Source organism: Thermobia domestica, chromosome 8 (genome assembly GCF_964235325.1).
Source record: "Thermobia domestica chromosome 8, izTheDome1.hap1.1, whole genome shotgun sequence".
Taxonomy (NCBI): domain Eukaryota; kingdom Metazoa; phylum Arthropoda; class Insecta; order Zygentoma; family Lepismatidae; genus Thermobia; species Thermobia domestica.
Genome location: NC_137461.1, coordinates 223,147,094 through 223,172,368, shown reverse-complemented (window position 1 = coordinate 223,172,368; position 25,275 = coordinate 223,147,094). Strand labels below are relative to the sequence as shown.

General features: G+C 36.5%; 1 protein-coding gene across 2 annotated transcripts in view; it reads left to right on the top strand.

Moving 5' to 3' along the window:
• The first annotated feature begins 732 nt into the window (after window positions 1–732).
• LOC145693448 (MFS-type transporter SLC18B1-like) overlaps window positions 733–25,275 on the top strand; it is an 88,270-nt gene continuing 63,727 nt past the window's right edge. The window contains exons 1-2 of one of the 2 annotated variants that reach the window (XM_081769451.1): window positions 733–878; window positions 4,113–4,679. In XM_081769451.1, coding sequence (XP_081625577.1) covers window positions 4,206–4,679 — 474 coding nt within the window. In that variant the 5' untranslated portion in view covers window positions 733–878; window positions 4,113–4,205. Of the gene's footprint in view, window positions 935–4,112; window positions 4,680–25,275 lie in introns of both variants that reach the window. The other variant, XM_081769452.1, reaches the window with a different exon arrangement.

The following is a 25,275-nucleotide window of genomic DNA, read 5'->3' as shown; positions in this document are numbered from 1 at the left end:
CAGTTATGTCAAATACAACGCAAAGGACTGCAGGTAACTTTCATACATGTAAGAAGTCACAAACAGATATATGGTAATGAAGAGGCAGACCGATTAAGTAAACAATTAGCGTTATTACCGCCTATCGCACTGAAGTTACCGACCGCATCATTTATCCCAACTCTTGGAGCACAACAGCAGAGTAAATGGCGAAGCTATCAACACCAGGCTAGAGGTGGACCAGGTAAATACTACTGGCGAATAGAACCTAACCCTACCATACGTTCTTGGATTTATCACTCTAAATGTACTCATAATCACGATGTCTTGTTCAGTCGACTTCGACTCAACACCTCACAGATTCCAGTGCAAAAATATCGGCAGGGCCTCCGGGATACTCCGAATTGCTACTGCCAGGAAAAGCTAGGTACCTGGAATCACCTAATTTATGCCTGTCCAAACGCACAGCACTACTGACCAGTATTTCTTACTTCCTTGCACTCCTTGCTTAATTATGGTCCTATTCCAGTGATCATTCTATCAATTAACAATTCCACTGTGATTTATTATCTCCTTCAGCTTCTTCTTCTCAATAATCTCGATTTGCAAACATTCACAGCAACCCCCGTTATCTTCACTTGCGCCACATGACTTCCTATTCTAAACTAACCTTATCAGCATTCTACCCTTGAACTTACCTTTCGTAATACACCCCATGTTCAAGGCGTTAACGCTGAAACATAGGAGGGGGAGCGTTTCCTTCTCCCCTAGGAGTGGAAGTGGAAAGTGGAACTCTGCTACATTGAAGCGGAAGTGGACCTGGCAATATTAACAGTGCTGTTGCAGTAAGCACAGGCACGAGTAGGTTTGGATATGGACCTCGGCGTGAAGGGAGAAAGGTGTAGATATTTGTATATTATTTTAACTGTTTAAGTGATAGCATAAATTTCGAAAGGTGCATAATATATATGATTATATTGTGTATCATTTTCATTATGTTACTTAGGTTGTCAAATTCATATACTGTATAGTTGACAGTTTTCAAAGTAGCCATCAAAAGTAAAATTCCAAGTGCCGCAGGTTATTTTTCGTATAAACAATAGTGGTATACGTTAGTCTAGATTGCGTTAAGATAGTAAAATTTGTATACTAGTAATGTATTTGTAATCTGCGTTCTCGATAATACATTAATGGGTACGTACGTATTGCATTGCGTGATACACAGTCAATTAGAACTTAACCTATATACCGCAAGTACAGGTAACTTAGTAAGTGTCGCTAAAGACATATTCCATCCAAGATTCAGGGAAGGTTCTAGAATCTTGGTTCGCACAGACAGATTTAGGTGGGTTAGTTAGCAGGTTGTTTCCTTTCTTTATTAAAGCTCAGTGCTTAATTGACATAGTCATGCTAAGCGAGTGAAGGCGGGTTAGTGACCATATTTTACTTTATTACAGCTCAGTGGGATGTGAACCCTGCCAAAGATTCAATATAACCCAACGGAAATAAGTTTTATTTTACGAGTTGCTAACATGTTGTGGAATTATTGCATCTACAGTATGAGGTTCGTGCAGGTTTACATTTGGCGCACCACATTTTGGAAGATTTACTGGTAAAATTCAATACTTTGCATGAAAAGACGTATTTATTAAAAAAAAAAAAAAAAATTCTGCAGGCGAAAAATTAAAAGCAAAGTAATACATCTGTATTTTAGGTTTAAAACTGTAGGGTTACTAGTGTAAAATCATTACAAGTGTTTTACGACGGATAAAATGAATGAGTGAATATAAAAGCTAGCTGTATGAGATACAGATGTATTACTTCGGCGGTGTATGTCTGCAAAATGTAGAGAAGCTGTACTTTATATTTACAAGTGAAGTGTTACTAGTATGAAACTATGTCAAGTTCCATTGAAACTCATATGGCCAAAATCTACTTGTTTTCACTATCCTTGCTTACGCCTATATCTACTGTCACTGACACGCGTACTCCCTTCGAACGCACCCCTTCGCTACCGCTCGGGCCCCCAGCTACGCCCTGTCCTGACTAGGTTAGATAGTATTCGTGCTTTTTAGTGGGCACCTAGCACGGGTTGGTTTGTTTTTTGCGCTGTAATTTTCATGCCATACATGCGGACACCATATTTATACACAGATCGTAAAATAATGTAATTTTTTAACAACTACGTCTGATGGCCCCGTTGAATTTTATATATACCAAGTGAATAATTTTCGTGTAACCCAATACAAATCGTTTAGGAGACAATAAGAAAGGAATCAGTGAAAGAATTTTAATTTTTTTAACTATTATTTTGAGTGGTGCGCCAAAAGTAAACCTCCATGTGTGTGAGGTATTTAACGGTGTGTGCTTCGGCCGATTGTTTTCATTCAATGAAAAGTAATAGTAATTTTGAATGTCGCGTACCACGTGGAGTGGTGTTTATGGTTAAAACATTTATACGGATACGATCCTTCTAAATTAATATTTACCGGGCCGCATAATTCGGGTAAGGTTTATAATAAACGCCGTAGCTGCGCATCGATAAGTAGAACTACTTTAAAGCGGTAGAGTAGAATAGAGTCAAGTTCTTAGGGTAGTTTGGACCCATTCTGTCAAAATTACTCTCATAGTTGTGATTTCTCTTGCCTACGGAAGAATACTAATTGGAGAGGGCATTATGAAGTTCATCCCGTAATTCCTTCAGAGATAGATTGTATGTTGTGAGGTCAACCAATTTTCCGTCGTGTGTTTGATCGAAAACTATTTTGCACTTTTTCTAGGTTACTAGTATTTGCTTTTTATAGTTGAAAACATTTAGGCTTAAATCGTTCCCTAATGCAGTAATAGCCAGTATTCTATTTGCAGCTTTACCTTGATTCACACAAGTGCTGGTGCAGTATGTAAGAGAAGGAAATGGCGTACTATTTTATTTTAGGTGGATACTATCTTATTTTAGGGTCATTCCATTACACATCATCACAACGAAATTCCTCACCATTTCAGATTGTGATAAAAGTTGGTGAAAAGCAAGAGCTTGTGGAGTAAACAACATTCGCCAGGTTATAAGCTCCAGTGACAAGTAGTTGTTAGATAGCAGTGTTGCTAACCTGTCCAAAAGGTGCCATTTTTCGCAAACATGATAAATGAAAAATAATCATAACTTCGCTCCTAATTTAGATAGAAACGTCATGCTGGGCTTGTTGTAAAGCTGAAGGAATGCCCTTTCAATAAAAAATAAAAAAAAAATAGGTGTAAACCATTTCGGTTATTTCTTGGGGTCAAGGTCACACACTATATGACCTTTGACCTCAAATATCTGAAATATACATTTTTTATTTTTGTCAAAAAAAAAATGTGTAATGTCATGGTGTCTACCAGTTGTGTAAATTTCATATTGGGATGATTACGGAAACAGGAGTTACAAGTAATCAGTTAGGTTTGATGTAAGAATCTTTCAAATGTGATATAAATCCCCTTCAAACAAGTAAATGTTGCACATTTCAAAATGGTAGCTACTCACCTACAAGTGAAGATATTGCTTTATTCTTTGTATTCTGTCTTGTGTGGTAATAACGTCTGTAGCAGGTAAATTATATGTGTGACCAGTAGCTGTGCACGGGTCCACTGAAGCAAGGACATGAGTGATTGGAACAGTCAGAACATCAGGAGTTTGGGGATAAACATACGATGGTGATAGAACACGGGGGTGAATTAAGTTAATAAAAACTCCTTGTGTATAGGCATTCACGGTTATCACATATCCTAAGCACCATGCATTATCCATCCATTTAATATGACATTTTTCTTGAAGTCTGCTAGCTTCATTACTCTGTAATTCCTGTTCCCGTAATCATCCCAATATGAAATTTTACACAACAGGTAAACACCATGAGACTACTTTTTTTTTTTTTTTTTTACACAAATAAATAATGCATTTTTTTTCGATATTTGAGGTCAAAGGTCACAGTTTGCCGGTGCTGCAGTTTTTCTTGATTATGTCTGGATGATAAGGTGATAATGCTCAATGTTAGGAAATATATTACTGTATGTCGTTGATTTACATAATCAAATAAGTACTAAGTATGATTTCTCTGTATCCAAAAACTTACAATGGTATATTTTCTATTTTTCAGATCAGGTTAGAAGTGAAATAATGGTCAGTATCCACATGAAACTATTTTCTGGTAGAAGTTAAACTTCTAGAAGTTTACTGGAAGTGCTTCATAATGGATGATATTTCTCCTAGTAGGGAATGTTCAGTAACTGTAAAAGAAAATGCGAACTCGATCACTGTCAGACGTAATAGTAATGAAGATGCAGTAAATCAAATTGAGGATGGCGAAGAAGATGGTATGAATCATGTTCATACAAATCATTGGTGGCATCGAGAAGTGCGGAGGGACTCTGAGTGGGAGGGGAGTGATGATGGCAGCATCTCGCCAGCCGTTAGTTTTAGAAGAAGTGGGGCTTATTACAAGAGAAGTCAGTCTGAATATGGTTTGGAGTGTAGGAAATATTCTGCACGGGAAATTCAAAGAATTCACGAAAGACTTTTGAGGACTCAAAGGAGACCTCAGGCTGCAGTCCCTGCGCTCAAACATTTTACAAGGCAGCAAATGATAATTCTGTTTTCCTTAGCATTAGTAGATTTCACAAGTTTTTGCGCCATGTCCATTTTGGCACCCTTCTTTCCGAAAGAGGTAAGTTTCGATTCTCTTTCATATTTCCATGTAAACATCCATGTGTAAGAACTATATATCTACCAGTATCTGACGTATAATTTCGTCATAGATTTGGTAATGTTTCGGGATTCAATTAACTGTGCTAATTCTGTAGTATTTAATTATTGTCCAATTTAGGATATAAATGGTGCCTCCATGCTAGAGTCTCAATGCATTTATTTATGCAACTTTTTTTTTTTTTTTTTAATCCCTTTCATATACCACGAAAGTTGGTTTTTAAAACCTTTTCCTCGCAAATTTAATATATTGTATCGTTTACTTGCAGTATGTAGCCTTAACATACATAAAATAGGAATACGTGAGTTAATTACTATATAACATGGTTTAGTAGATTGTACAATGTGGTCAAAAGTTTTTTGAGATTATGGATTTCGCGTATTACCTCCAAAATCTGTCTACTTAATATTTCGCTCCATCGAATGGTAAGATTAAGATGAAAGTGAAATGATCATTTCCACTAGATATTGTTCAATGCTAAATATTACATTAGAGCTGGGTGATTACGGTAAACACTATCACTTGTAAGTTAATTATAACTAAATCGAAATCGACAATCAAATTTCAGTCTTTACTGGAGCACTCAAGAAACCTCTGCAGTAATAATAAAAGTTCATTACTTACCAAACCATCTAAATAGCAATTCTACACGCAAACTTACCAAACATTATAATGAAGTTTCATGTTTAAGTCAGTATTTCTCCAGAAGTAAACAATTATTATTGAGAACTAAGTGTTGTGGAAAGCGTCAAGCTTTTGTGAGTACAACTACATAATTTATGGGCAGTTTTTCACTTCAGTTGTGACTATTGGTAATGAGAAGATGCATACAGTATATAGAGAACATGGCAAAATAAAGGGTAATGCTTCATTAGCCCTAAAACCTATTTCTTCACATATGTTGTTTTTCATGTAATTTATTATTTATTTATATGTATACTTCCAGATACAGCACGTTTGCCGTTTTGTACTGAAACATGCACCAATAATTAAAAATAAAATAAACACAATTCACCAAAAAAACATGTAGGCAGTGTTGAAACAAATAATAACAGAAAAAATTAACAAATAATTACATAACAGTACTTAATTTTACAAAAAACAGATTAGAAACTTCCGTCAGAGTTAAAAATATGTATTGTAGGTGGAAGTCTGTGGAAATCAATAGGAATCCTTTACATGAGCGACCTTTGGACTATTTAAGTCTAGGTTTCGAAACATAGAATAAATTCATATTCCGTGTTGTGTGAATGGACAGTTTCAAATTAATTGTTTTAAGTTTCTTTTGTGACAAATAGTATACGATTCTATACTGAGTGTTCTCATGATAGTTTCATTACTTGACCTATGTTTGTACCGATTTGTATTACAATTATTTTCCTTTGTACTGTACTATAGTGTGGGAAATTAAGAAAACAAAGTACGATGCAGGTTCACCTCCTCCCCCTCCTCAATAAGTCGTATGGTCGATTTAATTGGTTTATTTGAAATATTTTTGTTTATACCGGATTGTACCGTGATTTGTTTTGTTTTATCATCATGAATTATGAGAAATTATCAATCAAACTGGGGCCTCAGTTCAAGCAGGCCCTCAAATCAAGTGTTAAAAACACACAATACTCGTGCTTTTTATATCATATGAAAGTAGTTGATTTGTACCCCAATTAGTTTTATTTGAACCATACTAGATTATGAGAAATTAAGGAAACAGAATTGAAGGAAGGGGTGCAGCGTGAATCTGGCATGACCCTGCAACCAAACGATTTAATTGTCTCATTTAAAAGACTTTATTTGTACCGGATTATACCATAATGTGTTTCGTTTGTACCATCTTAGATCGTGAATAATTAACATAACATAGTAGGGACAAAGTTCAAACATGTCCTCAAATCAGATGTTAAAATACGCGATACTCATTATTTTTGTATATCATATTAGAGTAATTGATTTGTACCGGATTGAACCGCAATGAATTTTTTGATCCGTACTAGATTATAAGAAATTAAAGAAACCGAATTGAGGGGCTGCGTAAGCCTAGCCTCGTACCACGTCGTATAAACGGTTTAAATTTATTTTTCATTCACTTAGATAAATTTACAGCTCAGATTTGAACAATTTAATGAATTGGCGTTTACTACTTAATATACTTTTATATTTACAGACAGTGTACAACAGATAGCAGAAAGCTCTTTATTTAAAATTGTGCAATTGGAGGTGGTTAAATTCACGCACTTCTCATTAAATATTGTGTAATATTTTATATGTTGTAAATAACATTTTGTATTTTATTTTATTTTTTTAATTTGTTAGTAACTTTTTGTGTTATAACTACCATTCAGTGAAGAAACAAAAGAACTGAAATCAAACAAGCAATAGATTTGATGTTTACCAAGTCAAAGGCGCCACATTTGAAAATCAGAATAAGTTATACCAATCTATAGTGCTACGTAAAGGGACGTTTTCACGTAGTCGATTTGTAGTCGATTCAGTTGAACTGGCGTCACTTTCGACTTAGTCGACTTGTAAATAGGACGTCGACTGAATCGTCTGCTGGTCGAAGGCGACGAATCAACTTGCAAGTAAATTGAAGGAGGTACTATTTTATGTAGTCAATTCGATCAAATCGACCAGTGGAAACATTTGACTTATCGCCAGATAGAAAGTAGAACGCGATTGCTTTGAATATAGCCCGTTTCGGAACTAATGAAATTGTATAGAATTAACTACTAATAAGAGTGAGTGTTTATGAAAGCACGGAACACGCCAAAATAACTGCTTTAAAAAGGTCTAGTGCAGGTGCAGTGAACATACACCAAGAAAAAATAGTTTGGTTTCTTGAAACTAATCGTTTACAGTAAAGCTCTATAAATACCAAGGCAGTTCGTACAAATTGATGATGTGCCATTAAAAAAAATCTTTGTGTATTAAAGAACTGTTTCCATTTTATAATAATAATTCTATTAGACAATTTGTGGTTATACCCGTCGCTGTAAGGTTGAGACATGTGTGTGTGTACACAGATTAATGAATAGGGATCTTTTCTATTTTCAAATCTTAACATATTGCAATAACTATGGGAATAATAACATACAGCGTGATTCTTTATAGAGTTTACAACTTCAATCAGTTATATTTCTTTATTGGAACCACGTGCAGACTTGGTTTATATGTCATTATACTGCAAAACACTTCAAGTTTGGCTTACGTAGTGAGTAGTTACGGAGCTGACCACACGCGGCGCCACCGATCAATCGTTGGAAATGCAGAGTTTCACTGGCGCGGAAGGAGCTAAGTGCGTGTTTTGGTTTGGTGAAACGAAGTCAGCAACGAGTGTACAGCGTAAGTTTCCCACACAATACGGTAAGGTACCACCCAGCAGGCCAACAGTGTACAAATTGCACCAGACATTTGTTGAAACAGGTTTTTCTGTGCGACACACAAAGGGTCCAGGGCGCTCACCTGTGACTTGCGATGTGGTGGAAGTAGTTAGGGAGAGTTTTGTCCTCAGTCCTCGAAAATCTACACGACGTGCATCACAAGAAACTGGTATCCCTTAGACCACTGTTTGGCGTGTATTGCGTAGACGTTTGTCCATGAGGTCATACAAACTGTCCTTGGTTCAAGCGCTGAGTGAAGCGGATAAACATACCCGATATGAATTCTGTGTTACCATGTTGGATCGCATTAATGATGATGAGTCATTCTTGAACAATGTGGTACTCAGTGACGAATTAACTTTTCACCTTTCCGATCGAGTCAACACACACAATTGTCGTATTTGGGGCACGGAAAATCCACATGCGCACGTGGAGCTGATTCGTAACAGCCCCAAAGTGAACGTGTTTTGCGCTGTTTCCAGAGCAAAGGTGTATGGACCATTCTTCTTTGCTGAGAGTGCCATCACCGGCATCGCCTATCTTGATATACTTCAGAACTTCTTGTTCCACAGTTAGATGAAGATGACCACGATGGCCGCTTATGGTTGCAACAAGATGGCGCTCCGCCGCACTACCTGATAGACGTAAGGAAATTTCTTGATCAGCATTTCCCAGATAAGTGGATAGGCGTGGTGGACCAATTGCCTGCAGATTACACGCCACTTGACTTCTTTCTGTAAAGACTTCTTTGTGAAAGATAAGGTGTACACTAGGGTGCAGCGTTTTACCACTTTTTTTTCGGAACGAAATGTAATACCTGGCAAAAGTGGCCCACCCACATGGACATTACAGGTATAGATTTTTTTTTTTTTTTAATCAGATAATATCTTCTGAGAGAACTATTGCCTCAAAATTTCACTGAAAATTACAAAAAATACCAAAATTATTCATGAATTTTAGTTGTGAAAGTAAACATTTTTTGGTTAAATACATGTCAGTTGCTTAGAAAACTGACATTCAAGTATAAAAATGCCAGTTATGTGCTCTTGGGGGATGGTAATGCCTCCTCAGGGGCCAGAAAAGGGGCAAATTCAGTACATTTAAGCGGTTGTGCAGTCCTCGCTCACCTAGTCATATAGCCTGTCCAAGCGTCCCAGAGTCTACCCCGTGGAGGTGGCTGCACCTAGGGTTCCTGCGCCAGCCCTACCCAACCAACCATATGTAGGGCCGGATAAACTAATCCAATTCGTCACTGTCAGGAAAAATTGTCACAAATTGGGACTTTGATTGCAATTTAGACACAGCTTGCCTAGAAAGTAAGGTTGACCTGATAATCCCGTTCCTAGCATCACTGCCACATATTCGAGAGGCTGCTTCAGTGACTAATTTCACTGCCATCGTGTGGCATGGATAGATGGTGGAGGACTATTCTGGCACAGTGTTGTCAGAAAGTGAAAGTTTGTCCATGAGCTATTTGTTTGATACCGTCCTTAGAACTGGTGGTACAGTTATTGAAACATCAATGCTTTCCCAAAAGATCATTTCAGTGTAATGTTTCGCTCAAAATTCAGTCTGGGAATGATGTTATATCTAATAGTGTTATGAAGATTCTCTGCTTCGTGTTTTCGAGCATTAAGAATCTTATGTAATGCATCTTGTCGGACAGCAAATAGACCATCAGTCATTATGGCGAAAAGAACATTCTCTGGGAGTGCGAGAAATGCATTCGTCTGAATGGATGAACGGATTACAGCCTGGTATTCATTTGGTAAGTATCTAGACCTGTGAATGTTCTCAAAGAAGTGACAAGGACTATTAGCAATGGAAGACTTGAGATAAGTATCTCAGGTTTTTACTGAGTTTTCAAGCTCTTCTGACTATGATGAGGTAAGTCACATTTTATTTGTTTGAATGACACCATTGGAAGCTTTTCACAGTCAGATAGTTTTGAGCCTATGGGACCTGTGTAAGAATAGGGGCTTGAATTAGCGCCAATATGCGTGAAGAGAGCTCGGAAAGGTAGTTCATTAAAATGCAAGAGACAAATAGCCTGTTAGTTCCTTTAATTTTCGACGAATACCTCCCTTCCAACCAGTGTTAGTATTTGTTACATCACGTCCAAGAACCTCAACTTCATCAAAGCCACCTTCGATTTGGTTCATGATGTACTCGAAAATAGCCGTGGTCTCGTTATGGCCAGAGCCAGAGGATGGTGTCACGTCACCAACGTATTGAGAGTTAGGTTCAGCCACAAGTGATAAGTGCTCTTCTCTAACGATGCCTGCGTGTGTTTTAGTGTCTTCCCTTTGACCATCAAAGTATAGGCTTTTAATGGGATCATCATTTCTAGAACTTTCTTTTAAATTCCGAGCAACTTTAAGTTTCGCATGCCTTACTTTCCTCCTGTCCACAATAAAACCAGAGTTATGTTGCTAGATTGTTGAGAAGTTATAATTCCAACCTTTAAAGCTGCCTGAAGCACATTTGATGTTATATGTGCCGCAGCCTTTTCGCTTACATTGTACCTCTGAGCAATCATAACAGTTTGTCAAATCTAGCTACGGTTTAGATGTTCTGTCTCTGGGTTTGGTCTCTTCCTCAGAAGAGCTTTCCTCTGCTTTCTCTTCAAGGTCTGCTTCATTGTCACTGAAGTTATTTTTGTGATATAATAAATAAGATTGACTGTTTTAAAAAAGAAATACAGAATTTTCTGTGAAAATAGTGTTTAGCAAACTATTATCTGTAACGGCCAATTCATATAAGCTGAAAGCAACAGTAACCAAATATAGCGCTTGAGAAATGGCGCCCAATTTGAAGCGTATCCGGCTCGTTCCTGATAGTGGCGCTGTTACGTAGATCGGGACGGAAGGGCGTTGCAGTATTGTGAGGTGGAGGGGTGGGAGTGTGTCATGGTGAAAAATAACAATGCTCTGCTACCACTATGAACCACCAGTAGAAGGAAAAGGCAAGGACGAAAATAGCTGTAGAAACGCTTGATTGTACTGAATTTGCCCCCTTTGCGGACCCCAGAGGAGGCACCCCTATCCCACCTCAGGGACATATAACTGGCATTTTGAGACTTGAATGTCAGTTTTCATAGCATCTAGCATATATAAATCCAAAAATATGTTTACTTTAACATAACTAAAAATAATGAACAATTTTGGCATTTTTTGTAATTTTCAGTGAAATTTTGAAACTTTGAGGCAATAGTTCTCACAGAAGATATCTGATTTGAAAAAAAATCTATACCTGTAATGTCCATGTGGGTGGGCCACTTTTGCTAGGTATTACATTTCGTTCCGAAAAAAAAAAAAAGTGGCAAAACGACCCACCCTAGTGTACACCCCTCCGCTACCTGACAATGTTAATGAACTGAAATATCGCATCACAACAGCCATGGCGGACGTTACCCCGAAATGCTGCCTGCTGTTTGGCAGAAACTCGAATTTCGTTGGGTGTGTCCAGGAAGACCTGACCGCAGGTGCACACATTGAGCCATGATGGATTTGTCACGAAAAGCTTGAGTGTTTTGCAGTATAATGATATATAAACCAAGTCTATATGTAGTTCCAATAAAGAATTATAACTGATTGAAGTTGTAAACCCTATAAAGAATCACCCTGTATGAGTGACCTTGTGTGCAGTATGTCGGAAAAATAACTTTAACTTTTAAAATTAAACAGAACGAATTAGGTATTGTACCAATTGTAGTTCTTTTTATTCAAAATACATCTATTCCGCATCAATACACCGCTGGGCACGTTCAGCCAATGCTAGCAGTTTTTAATGTCCTTTTTCGGAATCGCCTCAATGACCCTCATCACAGGAGATTGGATGTGTGTAACATTGTCATTGGACGTGTGTAACATTGTCATAAAATGTTCCTTTCATGGCCAATTTTAATTTTGGGAATAGGAAATAGTCACGTGGCGATAAATCAGGCGCGAAAACGGAGGATGTGAAGCACATAGATTTGTTTTTTTAGCCAAAAAGTCAGGAACTTCGACGGTTCTGTGACGTGCATTGTCGTGCAATAAAGACCAATTGCCTGGTGCTCGGTACTCGGACCTTACGCGAACGATTTGCTTCTACAAACGCTCCATAACACTCAAATAATATTCACCATTAACAGTTTGACCCTGTGGAACGAATTCCCGAAGTATAATACCTTTGGAATCGTAAAACCAAATCAACATTGTCTTCCACTTGACTTTTGAAAACGCAATTTTTTTTTTTCGCTTTCAGAGAACTAAGGGACTTCCACGTAGCACTTTGGCGTTTTGTTTGCGGGTCGTACTTGAAGCACCAAGTCTCGTCACCAGTTACAATCGATTTCAGGAATGTTCTGTTCCATCCAGCTGTTTTAATCAGGTCCTTGCAATGTTCAATATGAGCAAGTTTTTGGTCGTCAGATAAGGTGTTCGGAACAAATCGAGCACAGACTTTCCGTTTTTTAAGTTCTTTGTCAAAATTTCGTGAATCATATCTTTCATCGTATTTAATTCCTCTGCTATTCAACTCAGTCGAATTCGCATCATGGGCGATCATTTCACGCTTGTTCCGATTTTTGTTTTTCCGTTTGCCTGGCTTTAGGTCATCTTCCAAGGACTCACGACCGTCCCGGAATCGCGTATACCACTCGAACACACGTGTACGAGATAAGCAGTCATCACCATACACTTGTTTCATTTTCATTGTGTAAATGTTTTACCTGGCTTGAAACAAAATTTAATATTGGCTTCTTGCTCCATCGTGCTTTTGTGACGATACACGCTTTTTTTTTTTTTTTTTTTTTTTTTTTTTTTTTTTTTTTTTTTTTTTTGCTATAACTTGACACTCCGTTAATCGGTTCTCATGATTGTGGTGTCGTTCTGTTGAGCAGATATCCAGCTTTCGATTATATGTTGCTTCAATAGATAGGGCTAATGGTTATCTGTAAAGAAAAAAGTTCCGTTACTTTTCCAACATAAGTAAGCTCCTTATACATTACGCACCTGCTTCCTACTGACGCACTATTGCTCAATCAACCGAAATAGGTGTAAGTATGACATCCAGTGATCATTTAGCACAGACTGATGCATAAATTTTGCACGACTAATCTTTATGACGTGCGTTTCCAGAGATATAAATCTGTACATAACTAGCTGCGTAGACCAAGAAAAGGATTAAGTGCTGAAAAATAGATCCAGAGTTATAAAAAATGCATTTACATGAAAGAAATCGTGAATCGGAAATTTTTCGTGTAGTTCGTAGGCTAAACTAACCGAATCCGGTAGCAGAAGGAACTACAAACTGTTAACGTTATTAAGCATTAATATTTTGGACATACTCTGCGACACAAAATTCCAAGAAAATAAAGCCCCAGAAAACATCCGATTATTAATTACACTAAAAGAGTGATGTAAATGTATTTTATCAAGTTATTTTCATTATCTTCATCTGAACATCCTTTAGTTACAAATTTGCCGCTTGCATAATTGGGTTCCCTTCTCTCATTGTCCTTTCTTTAAGAAGCAATAGATCTTATTGGTAAAATTTTTATTTTAATGCTCGGCTGTTCTCAACTCAGCCCTATGACATAACAGTTCCATGAAACATTTCATATTTGGGAATGTAATAGCATATAGCTAATAGTTGGAAAGTGGTACAGAAAGCACGATAGGTGAATGGTACTGAGGGACAAAAGTACAAGGACGAGCACAAATGATAGCATGGAATAGAGGTTCGTTAATAGTGGGTTGGCGTATTTTATGGTTGTTTAGAGTACTCTTCAAATTTCTTTTATTCAAATATATGATCCTTTTAATATCTTTTTTCAAAGTCCATTCTATGATCAGACGTCGTTTTCTTTCCTTTTCCGTTGTTATTGCTATTTTAATTTCGACTTGTAATTATTCTGCTATAACGTAACATATTGCTACAGTAGTCTTTCGCTTGAATTGAAATTATTGGTCAATTCGAAATCGATCAAAGCAGAGCAAGTCGTCAAGAGGCCTTCGATTTTGGTTAAAATAATTGAACAGAATCCGAATAATGGATTCAACGTAGTGGCTTCGATTTAGCTGCAACTGCAGAAAGTCGATTAGCCGTGCGACTTATTCAAACAAATGAATACAGGGCTTTAGTGATGGTTATTGCTACAAGCAGGGACGTACGCTGGTTATGGGTCCGCTTCCCCCTTCCTCCCAGAAATCCCGAAGTTTCTGTAAGTTTAGTACAATTTTGGAGGTGATTTCACGAATTTTAAATAATAATTTATCCTCATATTGAATTTATACCCCCCACCCCCACCCTAAATTCTTAGGTGCGTGCCTGGCTACAAGCAAAACGTTACTACTAATACAAGCACTTGATTTGACATGTATTTGGATAGATGCTTAAATATTATTATATTTGAAGTATTATCAAATATCACGACATACAACTATTAGTTTTAATTAGTTGAAGTGAAATTAAAGTTTGTTTTCGTAAGGTTAACTGATAAGTACACGCATTCTTTACCTTTTTAAACTAATAAATGCTGGTATTGGTTTCAAGTCTGATTTAAATACTTTATTCGAAATAATTTTAAAAATTATGCAAAGATTTTTGGACATTTGAAACGTGTCGAGATATTTAGAGCAGTCTCATCGTGACTTGGAAATTCGAGTCGAGACAGACATCTGTCTCGACTAGTCTGGAATTTCATAAAGCGTGTCCCGACTCGTGCGTGTCCCTAGCAATTAGCATAAAATTAACCTTTTGGCAAAAACAACCTGAAAGTTTTGTATATACTTCTATATAGTTCATTTAAGTAATCAAATACGTATAAATAAAGATTTATTTTCATTTGAATCAAAATACAAAATAAAATTGGTTGGTAATAAGAACATGTCTTAAGCTAGATAAGAATAATACAGTATATAACTATAATTTTTCATGCTATGATCACTACTTTGCTGCTGCTTCTATTTATAATATTCATATGTTCTAAAGGTCATGAATGTTTTAAAAATTAAAAATTTTTGACTTTAAGGTGCATCACCTGTGAATACAACATTAAAACATATCCAAGAACAAAATAATGCCCTTGTTGTCAGGAAATAGTATGTAGATGGAATTTCTGATGAAAATCGAAATACGTCATATAAACACTCTCAAGGTGAAGATTTTAACAAAAAAAAAAATCTTTTGTATCAATAACAGTGTACACATGTGTTTTCCCCAACTTCAAAATAACTTTCAAACTAAAGAAATAATTAACACTTCTGACCAGAGTATATACACTTGTTTATTAAAAACTAAATTACAGTGTAACGGTTTCGACAACTTAACGTTGTCTTCATCAGACACTAACTCTGACACTGGAGTTAGTGTCTGATGAAGACAACGTTAAGTTGTCGAAACCGTTAGACTGTAATTTAGTTTTTAATAAACAAGTGTATATACTCTGGTCAGAAGTGTTTATTATTTCTTTAGTAACTTTCAAACTAATATAAAAACTGGCAATTTTAGAACAATCTTTATCATTTGCTCCTTCGGAATCATCGATTAATAATCACATCAGAACCGTTGATCGACACGACCCTAGGATAACTATGGAGAACCTTCGCAGACTGTGAGTATGCCTTGTGCACTTTATTCTCAAATGACTTTAAATGTGTAAAGAGAGCACTGAATACTATGTTACATCACGAGAGAACCAAAGGACAATTTCCTTATGAATACGAACTCCGAATTATTGTACTATACTACCTGCACTATGTTATTGCTTTTTACTATTTCATATAAATTGTGTTGGTTTATTTCCTTGTATCTCTTAATAAATCCTTTCACATATAAAATGCAATCCTCATCCTGAGAGATATGCAAAACGCTTAATCATAATACGTGACAATTAAGCATCATTTTATGGCTTCCCGGCGGGGAATCGAACCCCGGTCTCCTATGTTCTAAAGTTCATGAATGTTTTAATTTTTAAAACATTCATGACCTTTAGAACATATTAATATGAATGTGTGGCTAAGTCAAATATAACATAAATCTGATCACAGAATACATAAGGGAGACCCTGTTCATCAAATTGCTCAGGAGAGAAAGATAGCAAGACGGAGAGCTTCCCCGTTGCATGCATCAATGTTTCTCCAAGAATGGTCATCAGTTAATATTCTGAGAAGGCCACTTTATTGAAAAAAAAAAAAAAAAAAAAAACTCATATATTCTAATATCCTTCGAAATAAGTTTTTTAATTACAAACAGCTCTGAAGAATGCAATGCTAGGTTCTGCCTATCCTCCTCCTCTGATCAGTTGTGTTTTCTGGTACATCTAATCCAGAAAGCAGAGAGTCTTCTACGTCTCCTGCGAATAGACTTTCTAAAACGTGGAACCAACTGTCGTAGACAAAATAGCCTTTTCTTCTCAGTCACTGTAGTCCTGGGAACTTCAAAATTATTTATTTTCCGATCCGTACGCTGGATTTATACTATATAGTATAAATAATATGGATTTATACTATGTATTTATACTATACTTTTCCTTCTTAACTGAACGGCATTTAAGAAGTCACTTTGATTTTAAGTCAACAATAAGAATTAGAGCTGCATAATGGCATTCTTATAATTGGATGGATCTTTAATCCCAAAGGATGTTCGAACACTGTCCACTAAACGAAGGTAAACAACTCAACTGGTCCATAATTAATTATTGCGCAACTAACCATCAGTCCAAAGTCCAGAGCAGTGAGAAGATCTGCTGTACCTCGCCAGTCCTTTCCATATAGTGCGATAATGTTTGAGGCAGTGTCATGATAAACTTCGAACTGGCTACAAAAAACATAGGTAGCCTTTGGTCATCTAACTGCTCTGGCGAGAAGGATGGCTAGACGGAAAGCTTTTCCATTACCTTCAACATGTTTCTCCATTAATGCTCATCAAGCGATAGGAAGAGCATAATTCTCGATGTATAAATGACCATCTCATAAATTTTATTATCTTCCATGATCTACTTCGTTTCCTAGCCACCAGAAGATCAGTTGGTGAGAAATCACTCTATAGCTGGCCTGGCATCATTACATTAGCTTTCAAATGCGTATGGTCATCATGATTTGCTGTAAGCATAGATATTTCAATACTTTCTCTCTTGTTCCTTCTCTAGGAAAGGCCCTTTGTAATCGCAGTCGGAGCCAACTAGCACAACTAGAAATCCAGCGTTGGCAAGGGAAATTCCGTACCCCATATTCATTCCCTGGTCTGTTGAGGTTCCCCAAACGAGTCGTAGAGTTATCAAAATTCATGCGTAAGCGAGACTGAGTGGGATGCAAACACGTATTTGCTGATGCTGAGAACAAGGTGTCAGATGGTCGCATCTCTGAATGATATAAATTAAAAGATGTGCTTGAAGTCATACTTAGTTTTTGCTTTCTGAAAACACGTCCACTATTAAAGACTTCATTCGCTTATCTGTTGCATGGAAATTTTGATTCCTAAAACAATATATGTTTATTGTTGTTTCTATTATATTAATTATTGTTGGAAATAATTTAAGTATTTTATGGATTAGTTTCACACTGTTTCAATATATATTCAACGGTTTTGATCGAGGTTGTACCGTAGGCTATAAATTTACAGACGAATATTGTCTGCTGTAATCTATTTTCAGCTTATGTGATACCTCAATAGTACTTAGGTAGAAACTATTTAAACAATGTAGACTGCAAAGAATCTTAGGTTTTTATGACAGGAACAAGAAAGAAAAAAAGAAACTGTAGTAAAACTATATCAACGTAGTGACGACGTAAGCTTTAATTTCTTTAAAAAGAGGGGGACGGAGGGACAGAGAATTTTCGGGGGACATCTATTTTTGTTTACTGAAAAGGATAATTTAATATTACTTGGTCTAAATTACGATACAAAATGACTGGGGAGTCATACGTATTACCCTTCTTCTGGCGTCAGCACTGTTTGTACGTAATGTCAAAAATCCAGCAGCAGATTTAAAAAAAAAAAAAATGAAACAAATAATTAAATATAAAACTAGTAAATCCTATCACCGTTATGAAAGAAGGAGTAAACAAAAAAGAATTCAATACAGCTTGCTGCTATACTTTCCGTTGAAACATATATACATATACAGGGTGGACTAGTTATCTTAATACCCCTACCCCATTGCAACTTTTAAATTAATAGACAAGAAATGCAGCTTGTATATATCGAAAGAGAGACACTGACATACTGTGCAGTATCACAAATGTAACAGTATTGCCGACTCAACATTTTTTTTTTTTTAATTGCACTACGTCACGTTATTAGAAATTTCAATTTTCCATGTTAAACGAAATTTTACGATGTCAAATTTATTATTCGTTGTTGCGAGCTAAGGACGCTACAATATCACAAACATCTAAATTTTGAAGGCCTCTACGACAGTAATAACAAAGGGGAAATAAACGGATCATGTTTTACATTTTGCCTTTCCTATTCCTATTCAGGATTCTAGTGTTGCTGAAAACAAAGTAATTATGCAAATTATTTCTTTTTTATAAAATAAACAAAAATGTATAACACGTTGTAAAGTTATCAAGTATGTATCAGTAATACGAGTTCAAAAAGTTATCAAGAAGATCAAATTACATTATTATTACTATTGAAAATTTTGTGCATTCAGTGCTGCTTCCGAAATCGTAGACAAACAGCAACAAGTATGACCAACTGAGCGGGAAGAATTTACGAAGTTCGTGAAGTGTGCAGAAAGTACGAAGGGGGCGCCAGGAAAACGAGTCGGGAATCACTATAATAGAAAGATCTTCATGGAAGTGATTTATGCAACATTATACCTAGTCTTACCAGATATACTGACCTAACGTTTGAGGATGACTGTACATTCGCCTGTACAAGCGAGCGACGTCAAGAACAGTATCGTCATTGCTGGATAAGCTGAAGAAGTGTAAAGGTGTAAGTTGTAAGCGTTCAAGATGAAATGAGGCGAGTATGAAATCGTGTAGGCGTGACAGCGTTGCACAAGGTAGGCAGATCACTAGGGGAGATTTTCAAAACCCTCAAGAAGCTGAAAGTTAGAAAGAAAGAAAAAAAAAGTTTACCGCGCTATTCAGCGTTTTTTGGAGATTGGAACTGTGAAAGATCGTCCGTGGCAAGCAAGACCACGCATAGTACGAACATTGGAACTTGTGAAACCAGTGACCAACGAAATCTAGTTAGGAAGCTATTAGTTATGGTTCATGAGCTAAAGATATCGAAAATGTCTGTCTCGCATGTCAAGCAGTGATCTGGGACTCCGTGCTTACAAACAACGCAAAGGGCATCTCCTGACAAATGAATTGAAGCGCCAGAGGCTCCTAAAAGCAAAGCGCTTACTTGAGCGTTACGCAGTAAATGGGCACCGTCAAATTCTTTTCACTGATGAAAAGATTTTCAGTGTTGAGTAGACTTTCAATGTCCAAAATGACAGGATATATGCCACATCCTGTAGAGAAGCTGGTGAAAAGACTCCAAGGATCCAGAGGGGTTAACATCCTGCCTGTCATGGTGTAGTGGGGTGCGAGCTACGAGGGTACAACGGAGCTACATTTCTGTGAAAAGAGGTCAGAACGTTAGCCAAAGTATACCAGAAGACAGTGCTTGAGAGACTAGTCAAGAATCTCACCAACACCCTCTTCCATGGACACAAGTAGAGCTTCCAGCAGGACAGGGTTGGTAAAAACCATGGTTTTTATTGAAAAAACAAAAAAAAAAATTTTCGTTTAAACTTTTTTTTTAATAATAATTTGCTTTATATATTTATATCACATATGGACAGAAATAAGTTTGTTTCGCCTTGGTGTTATTATACAACAATCGGGTTACGCTGGAAGGGGCTACATAAGCTTAAAGCGAAATCCAAACCGCTTCTCGGCTTACATCCGAGAGAAATTGTCCTCTATTTGAACTCGAAACCAGGATTAACTGGCGATACGTCTGCCGACTCACTCACGAAGGACTCCTGATAAAAAATACATTATACTGATCTTTACATACTTGTTAATATAATTATCAAGAACCATTTCAGAAGGACAAAAAAATAAACAGTTGCACAAGTGAAACCATTATACAGAATTACATATGGACAATTTCAAAATACTGCAGAGTACAGAAGAACTAATTTAGTTCAAGTTAGTTTACTACGACTTTTATTAGTCCAAGTTAAAGAAATACGACGACTTAATTTGCATACCAGTAAGAAAAGTGAATAAAGATACGAATTATTTGCGTCAACTTTGGTTCTGACCCATTTATAATATTTGGTCTAGGAATTAATTCGTGCGGTTGGTACGCACACATTGAAGCTGTAGTACAAACACAAAATACATAAATACCTTAAGAAAAATATTGTCCATCGCTAGCCACCACTTTCGCCCATCTGTCAGGCAATGTACGGATTCCGTGGCGAAAGAAGTCCTCATCCTTGGAAGCGATCCAGTCAGAGACCCATGTTTCGATATCTTCTGAAGAAGTAAACCGCTATCCAATCAAATCGTTGTTCATGCAATCGAACAAGCAGTAGTCCGAAGGAGTAACGTCTAGTGAATACGGCGGGTGGGGTAAAACTTCCCATCCGACATTTTCTAAATAGGTTTTGACCGGTTTTGCGACATGTGGGCGAGCGTTATCATGTTGAACAATAAGTTTATCATGTCTGTTCTCCCATTCTGGTCGTGTTCTGGCCAGAGCTTGCTTCAAACGCATTAATTGTCGTCGATAACGTTCTCCATTCATAGTTTCACCCGGTTGCAGCAGCTCATAGTACACCACACCTTTCATATCCCACCATATGCACAGCATAACCTTTGCACAGTGAATATCTCGTTTTGGTTGTGATGGACCTGGTTCACCTGGTTTCACCCAGGCCTTTTTTCGTTTAGGGTTCTCGTAATGGATCCACTTCTCATCACCCGTAATAATTCGATGCAGAAACCCATTTCTGCTCTGTCGTTGAATTAGCAATTCGCAAATGGTTTTTCGTCTTTCAACGTCTCTGTCTTTCAATTCATGTGGAACCCAATGTGACATCTTTTGAATCATTCCCATGGCTTTCAAGCGTTTGGAGACTGTTGTTTGATCAACGCCTAATGCTGCTGCAAGTTGTTCCTGCGTTTGACACGAATCCTGCTCGAGCAATGCTGTCAATTCTTCGTCTTGAAATTTTTTTGGCTGTCCAGCTCGCTCTTGGTCTGCCAAGCTGAAATCACCACTTCTAAACCGTGCAAACCACTTCTGACACGTTCGCTCAGCTAGAGCATGGTCACCATACACTTCCATCAAAATACGATGACTTTCAGTCGCACTTTTCTGCATGTTAAAGTAATGCAGCAGGACACCCCGCAAAAACACTTTATCAGGCACAAATTGCGCCATGTTCACTTAACTACAAACTGGTGTTGTTGACGCTTTAATCCAGTGCCCTATACTACGAACGATACGCGATGACAGGGGTTTGCAACACATGTGTGGATACACGGAACTGTGGGACGCTCCGTTCGTTGCGCCATCTCTTGTCCACCCGCACGAATTAATTCCTAGACCAAATAAATAGATACCAAAGATACTTCTGATTTCAATAAATGCCTCTGGTGGTTTTTTTTATGACCCCCCTTCCCCCCAAAAGAAGTACGGCACTTCGATGTATTTTACCAACAGTAAACACTATTAAAACGAAACAATATTTAGAATTTTTTTTTTATTGCAATTGCATAACAATAATAACAAACTATAAAAAATCACAAAAGAAGCATTCATAAAGTTATAAAAAGAACAAAAGTTGCTTTTGTAGAATAATCTCTTTGAGTACTGAATGGGGAATTTAGGTCTGAATATAATACGAATAATATACGGGAGTGACACGTGATAACCCACAAATGTGTGTTCATGAAGATTTTAGGAACACTTACACTTTTACGAACATTTTTCGTTTTTTGGTTTAAACTTTTTTTTTTTTTTTTTTTTTTTTTAACAGCTGGTTTAAACCAGCCAACCCTGCAGCAGGACTTCGCCCCAGCAAACAAGGTACGGACAACCTAACAGTGCCTGGAGGCAGATGTTCCCGACTTCATTTCCACTTCAAATTACACTTCTCCTAGTCCGAATCTAAACCCTTTGGATTACAAATTGTGATTCAAGCTTCAGATGATGACTTGCAAGAAGAGACATCCGAATATTGAAAGTTTAAAGCAGTCTCTTCGTCTGGAATAAGATTTTCCAGTTGATGTGTCGTGTAATGCAATTGATGAGTGGCCACAAAGACTTAAGGATTGTGTGCATGCTATGGTGGCGATTTTGAATGTTTTGATTCATAATGCATCCATGTAACTCACGTTATTAGGATATTAAAATATTTCTAGGATATTAAAATCTTATGAAAATCTTGATTTTAAAATTTGGTTCGGATACGTCGAGCGGTAAGATGCTAGGCGAATAAACATGTTCACATGAAATGAATGGACGGACAGATACTAAAATATAACTTTTTCGGTTTGTAGAAACCATGAAACATGTAAATCCTTTGAAATCTTGAATTTGGTTTTCTTATTCACCCTGTTTTCCTCTCCCCTATCGTCACTCGAAACTAAAAATTGAACATTTGTTTTGATTTTAATGCTAATATATAGAACAAGGACTATTTTAATCTGCGTTAGCACTCTGTCTGTTCAACTCGAAAATTACATTTTTAATACGTTTGCTTCAAAAATAAAAATTAATTTAACAAGTCCAATCCGAAAGAAATATTAATGTGAATATATATATATATATATATATATATATATATATATAGTTTTAATATCCGAATCTGTTTTCACTCTCAAATGATACTACGAGCTTACTTGAAATTTAATACATTTGCAGGATCTTACATAGTGGAATATTTACTTGCGATAATGTTTGTGTTGTCGAATTTCACTTATGTGGAGCATCGTCTTGTTTTAGTTAATACAAGTAAGTGAAAGTGAACAGTGTTCTTTTGGTGCTAAGTATTAGTGATTCGTTTTTAAATAAAATATTTACTAAATATCAGAATATTGTTAATGTTAAAACTTAACGCCTTAAGTATTAATTCTAGTGTTGAATCGTAATGTAGTATTTTGCATGTAATTTTGTATTATGGATTCTGTAGAGTAATGATTTTTTTTTTTTTTTTTTTAAATACATATTCGCTTGAGTAATTTTTCCTGAGGAATATTCGTATGGATCATTAAAAATACAATATTATTTCGGATTTTTTCGTTTGTACACTTCGAACAATGCCTTAAGAATATTAAATGTGAATATTCTTTACGCATGTGTATGGTTTAAATTTCAAAATTATTTCTCGTTCTTGATTTGATTTTTTCCTTTGAAAAAATCAAGAACACTATATATTGTTCGAGTTCAACCGAACTCATCCGATCGGAATCATTGCATTGTGGTTGGCATTGACCTCGTGTATAAGCGTGTGAAATACTATCTTGTGCAGGCTTCCGGTTTCCAAGTTGTAGGCGGTCATATTTTACACAAAACAATATACCGAACCTATCCGATCAAAGTCAAACTTGGTATCGTGGTAAATGTGAAATGAACGTATGAAATGTTATGTTGTGAAGACTCGGTTTCGTAATTATGGGTGGTCAAATTTTGCGTCATATTTTCGAAGAACAAAGAAGTACACCCAAGTATTCTCATTATCCTTTTATTGGACGACTTATGATCCTAAAGTTATTTTGAGTTGAAATTTGCGTATATCATACACAGGGTTCCCACTCGTCCTAGAAATCCTGAAAATGTCCTTAAATTGGTATTGTCCTGGAATCATTCTGGAAATGTCCTTGAAAATGCAAACCAGTCCTTGAAATTTACAGAAATACTGAATGACAGATTTTTTCATAATTATAAAGAAGATTTTATTTTATTTATATTTTTGTGCTGAATAATAATTTGTGATGATCCTTCATGTGTGCGTGGTTGGTGAGCTTTCTTTCTCCCAACAAGGTGGTTGGCTGGAAGAATTTCTATCTTCTTTCTTCCATTAGTCTATCAATGCTGTCTTCATTAGCACTATCCTCCAGAACTGTGCTTTGTACCAGTATTAATCCTCCAGAGATTGGTCTATGATAACATTTCCCATAAAGAGCTTACTTCAATCAGCATCACGAAGGAAATGCTGCATCATGCCTTCCATGCAAGGCAGAGCTGGAGAAAATAAGAACTGTTGAAAGAAAGTCAAATGCAGAGCAAAAGGAAAGAGATAAGTGAAAATGTACAGCAGCTGCAGAGAAAGAAAAGAAAATTGATGGAAACAAGTAAAGCTTTGGAGTAGAGATGCAAAAAAGCCGGCTTTTTTGAATCGATGGTTTTTTTCACATAAAAAGCCGGCTTTTTTGGAAAAAAAACGAGAATTTTGGAAATTTTGGCTTTTTTCAACTTCATGATTTTTCTATCTAAATAGCTTTCTTATAGTATATTCTATAGTTAGATAAGAATTCCATGACCTGAATGTGATATTTCGCTCTGAAATTCACCATCAAGATGGATGGAGCACATGTTTTACGAATTAAAGCTAACATGAAGAATATAGTATTTGAGGGTAATTTTAGAGGCTATTTAACTTTATTTTAACTTTTGAGTTATCGACATCTTTTTTCTTCTCTAGATCATTTTAGTTTGTCATCCGTGTTTCATTTCTAAGAGCTTTTAGTACTCTAGCTTCTAGCGCAAAAGTTAAACTTGCCCGTTTTTCTATTTATCCGTCAAAGCGTACGTTTTTCAATATATCCGTCAAACCGTACTACCACATTTCTCATACTGTAGCTGTGAAGTGATTTAGCAATAATTTTCCGGACACAACCTTGAATACCAATTTATACAAATAATCAGTAGCGGATTTAGAAAAGTACTTTAGGAGGGTTTTTTTCTGATTGTTTCGTTTCCTAAAAAGTCCTAATTTTATTTGGGAAGTGCTTGAAGTTTATGAGTACAGGCATAACTAATATTTCGTTTCGTTTATATGTTTAGCAATAATCTTCCGGATACAACTTTAAAAATCATTTTATACTGAGAATCAGTGGCGGATTTAGAAAAGTATTTTGGGAAGGGTTTCTTACTAATGTTTAGTTTTTTTAAACATTCGTAATTTTTATTTGACGGGAGCTTAAAGTTTATGAGTAAAGGCATAAATA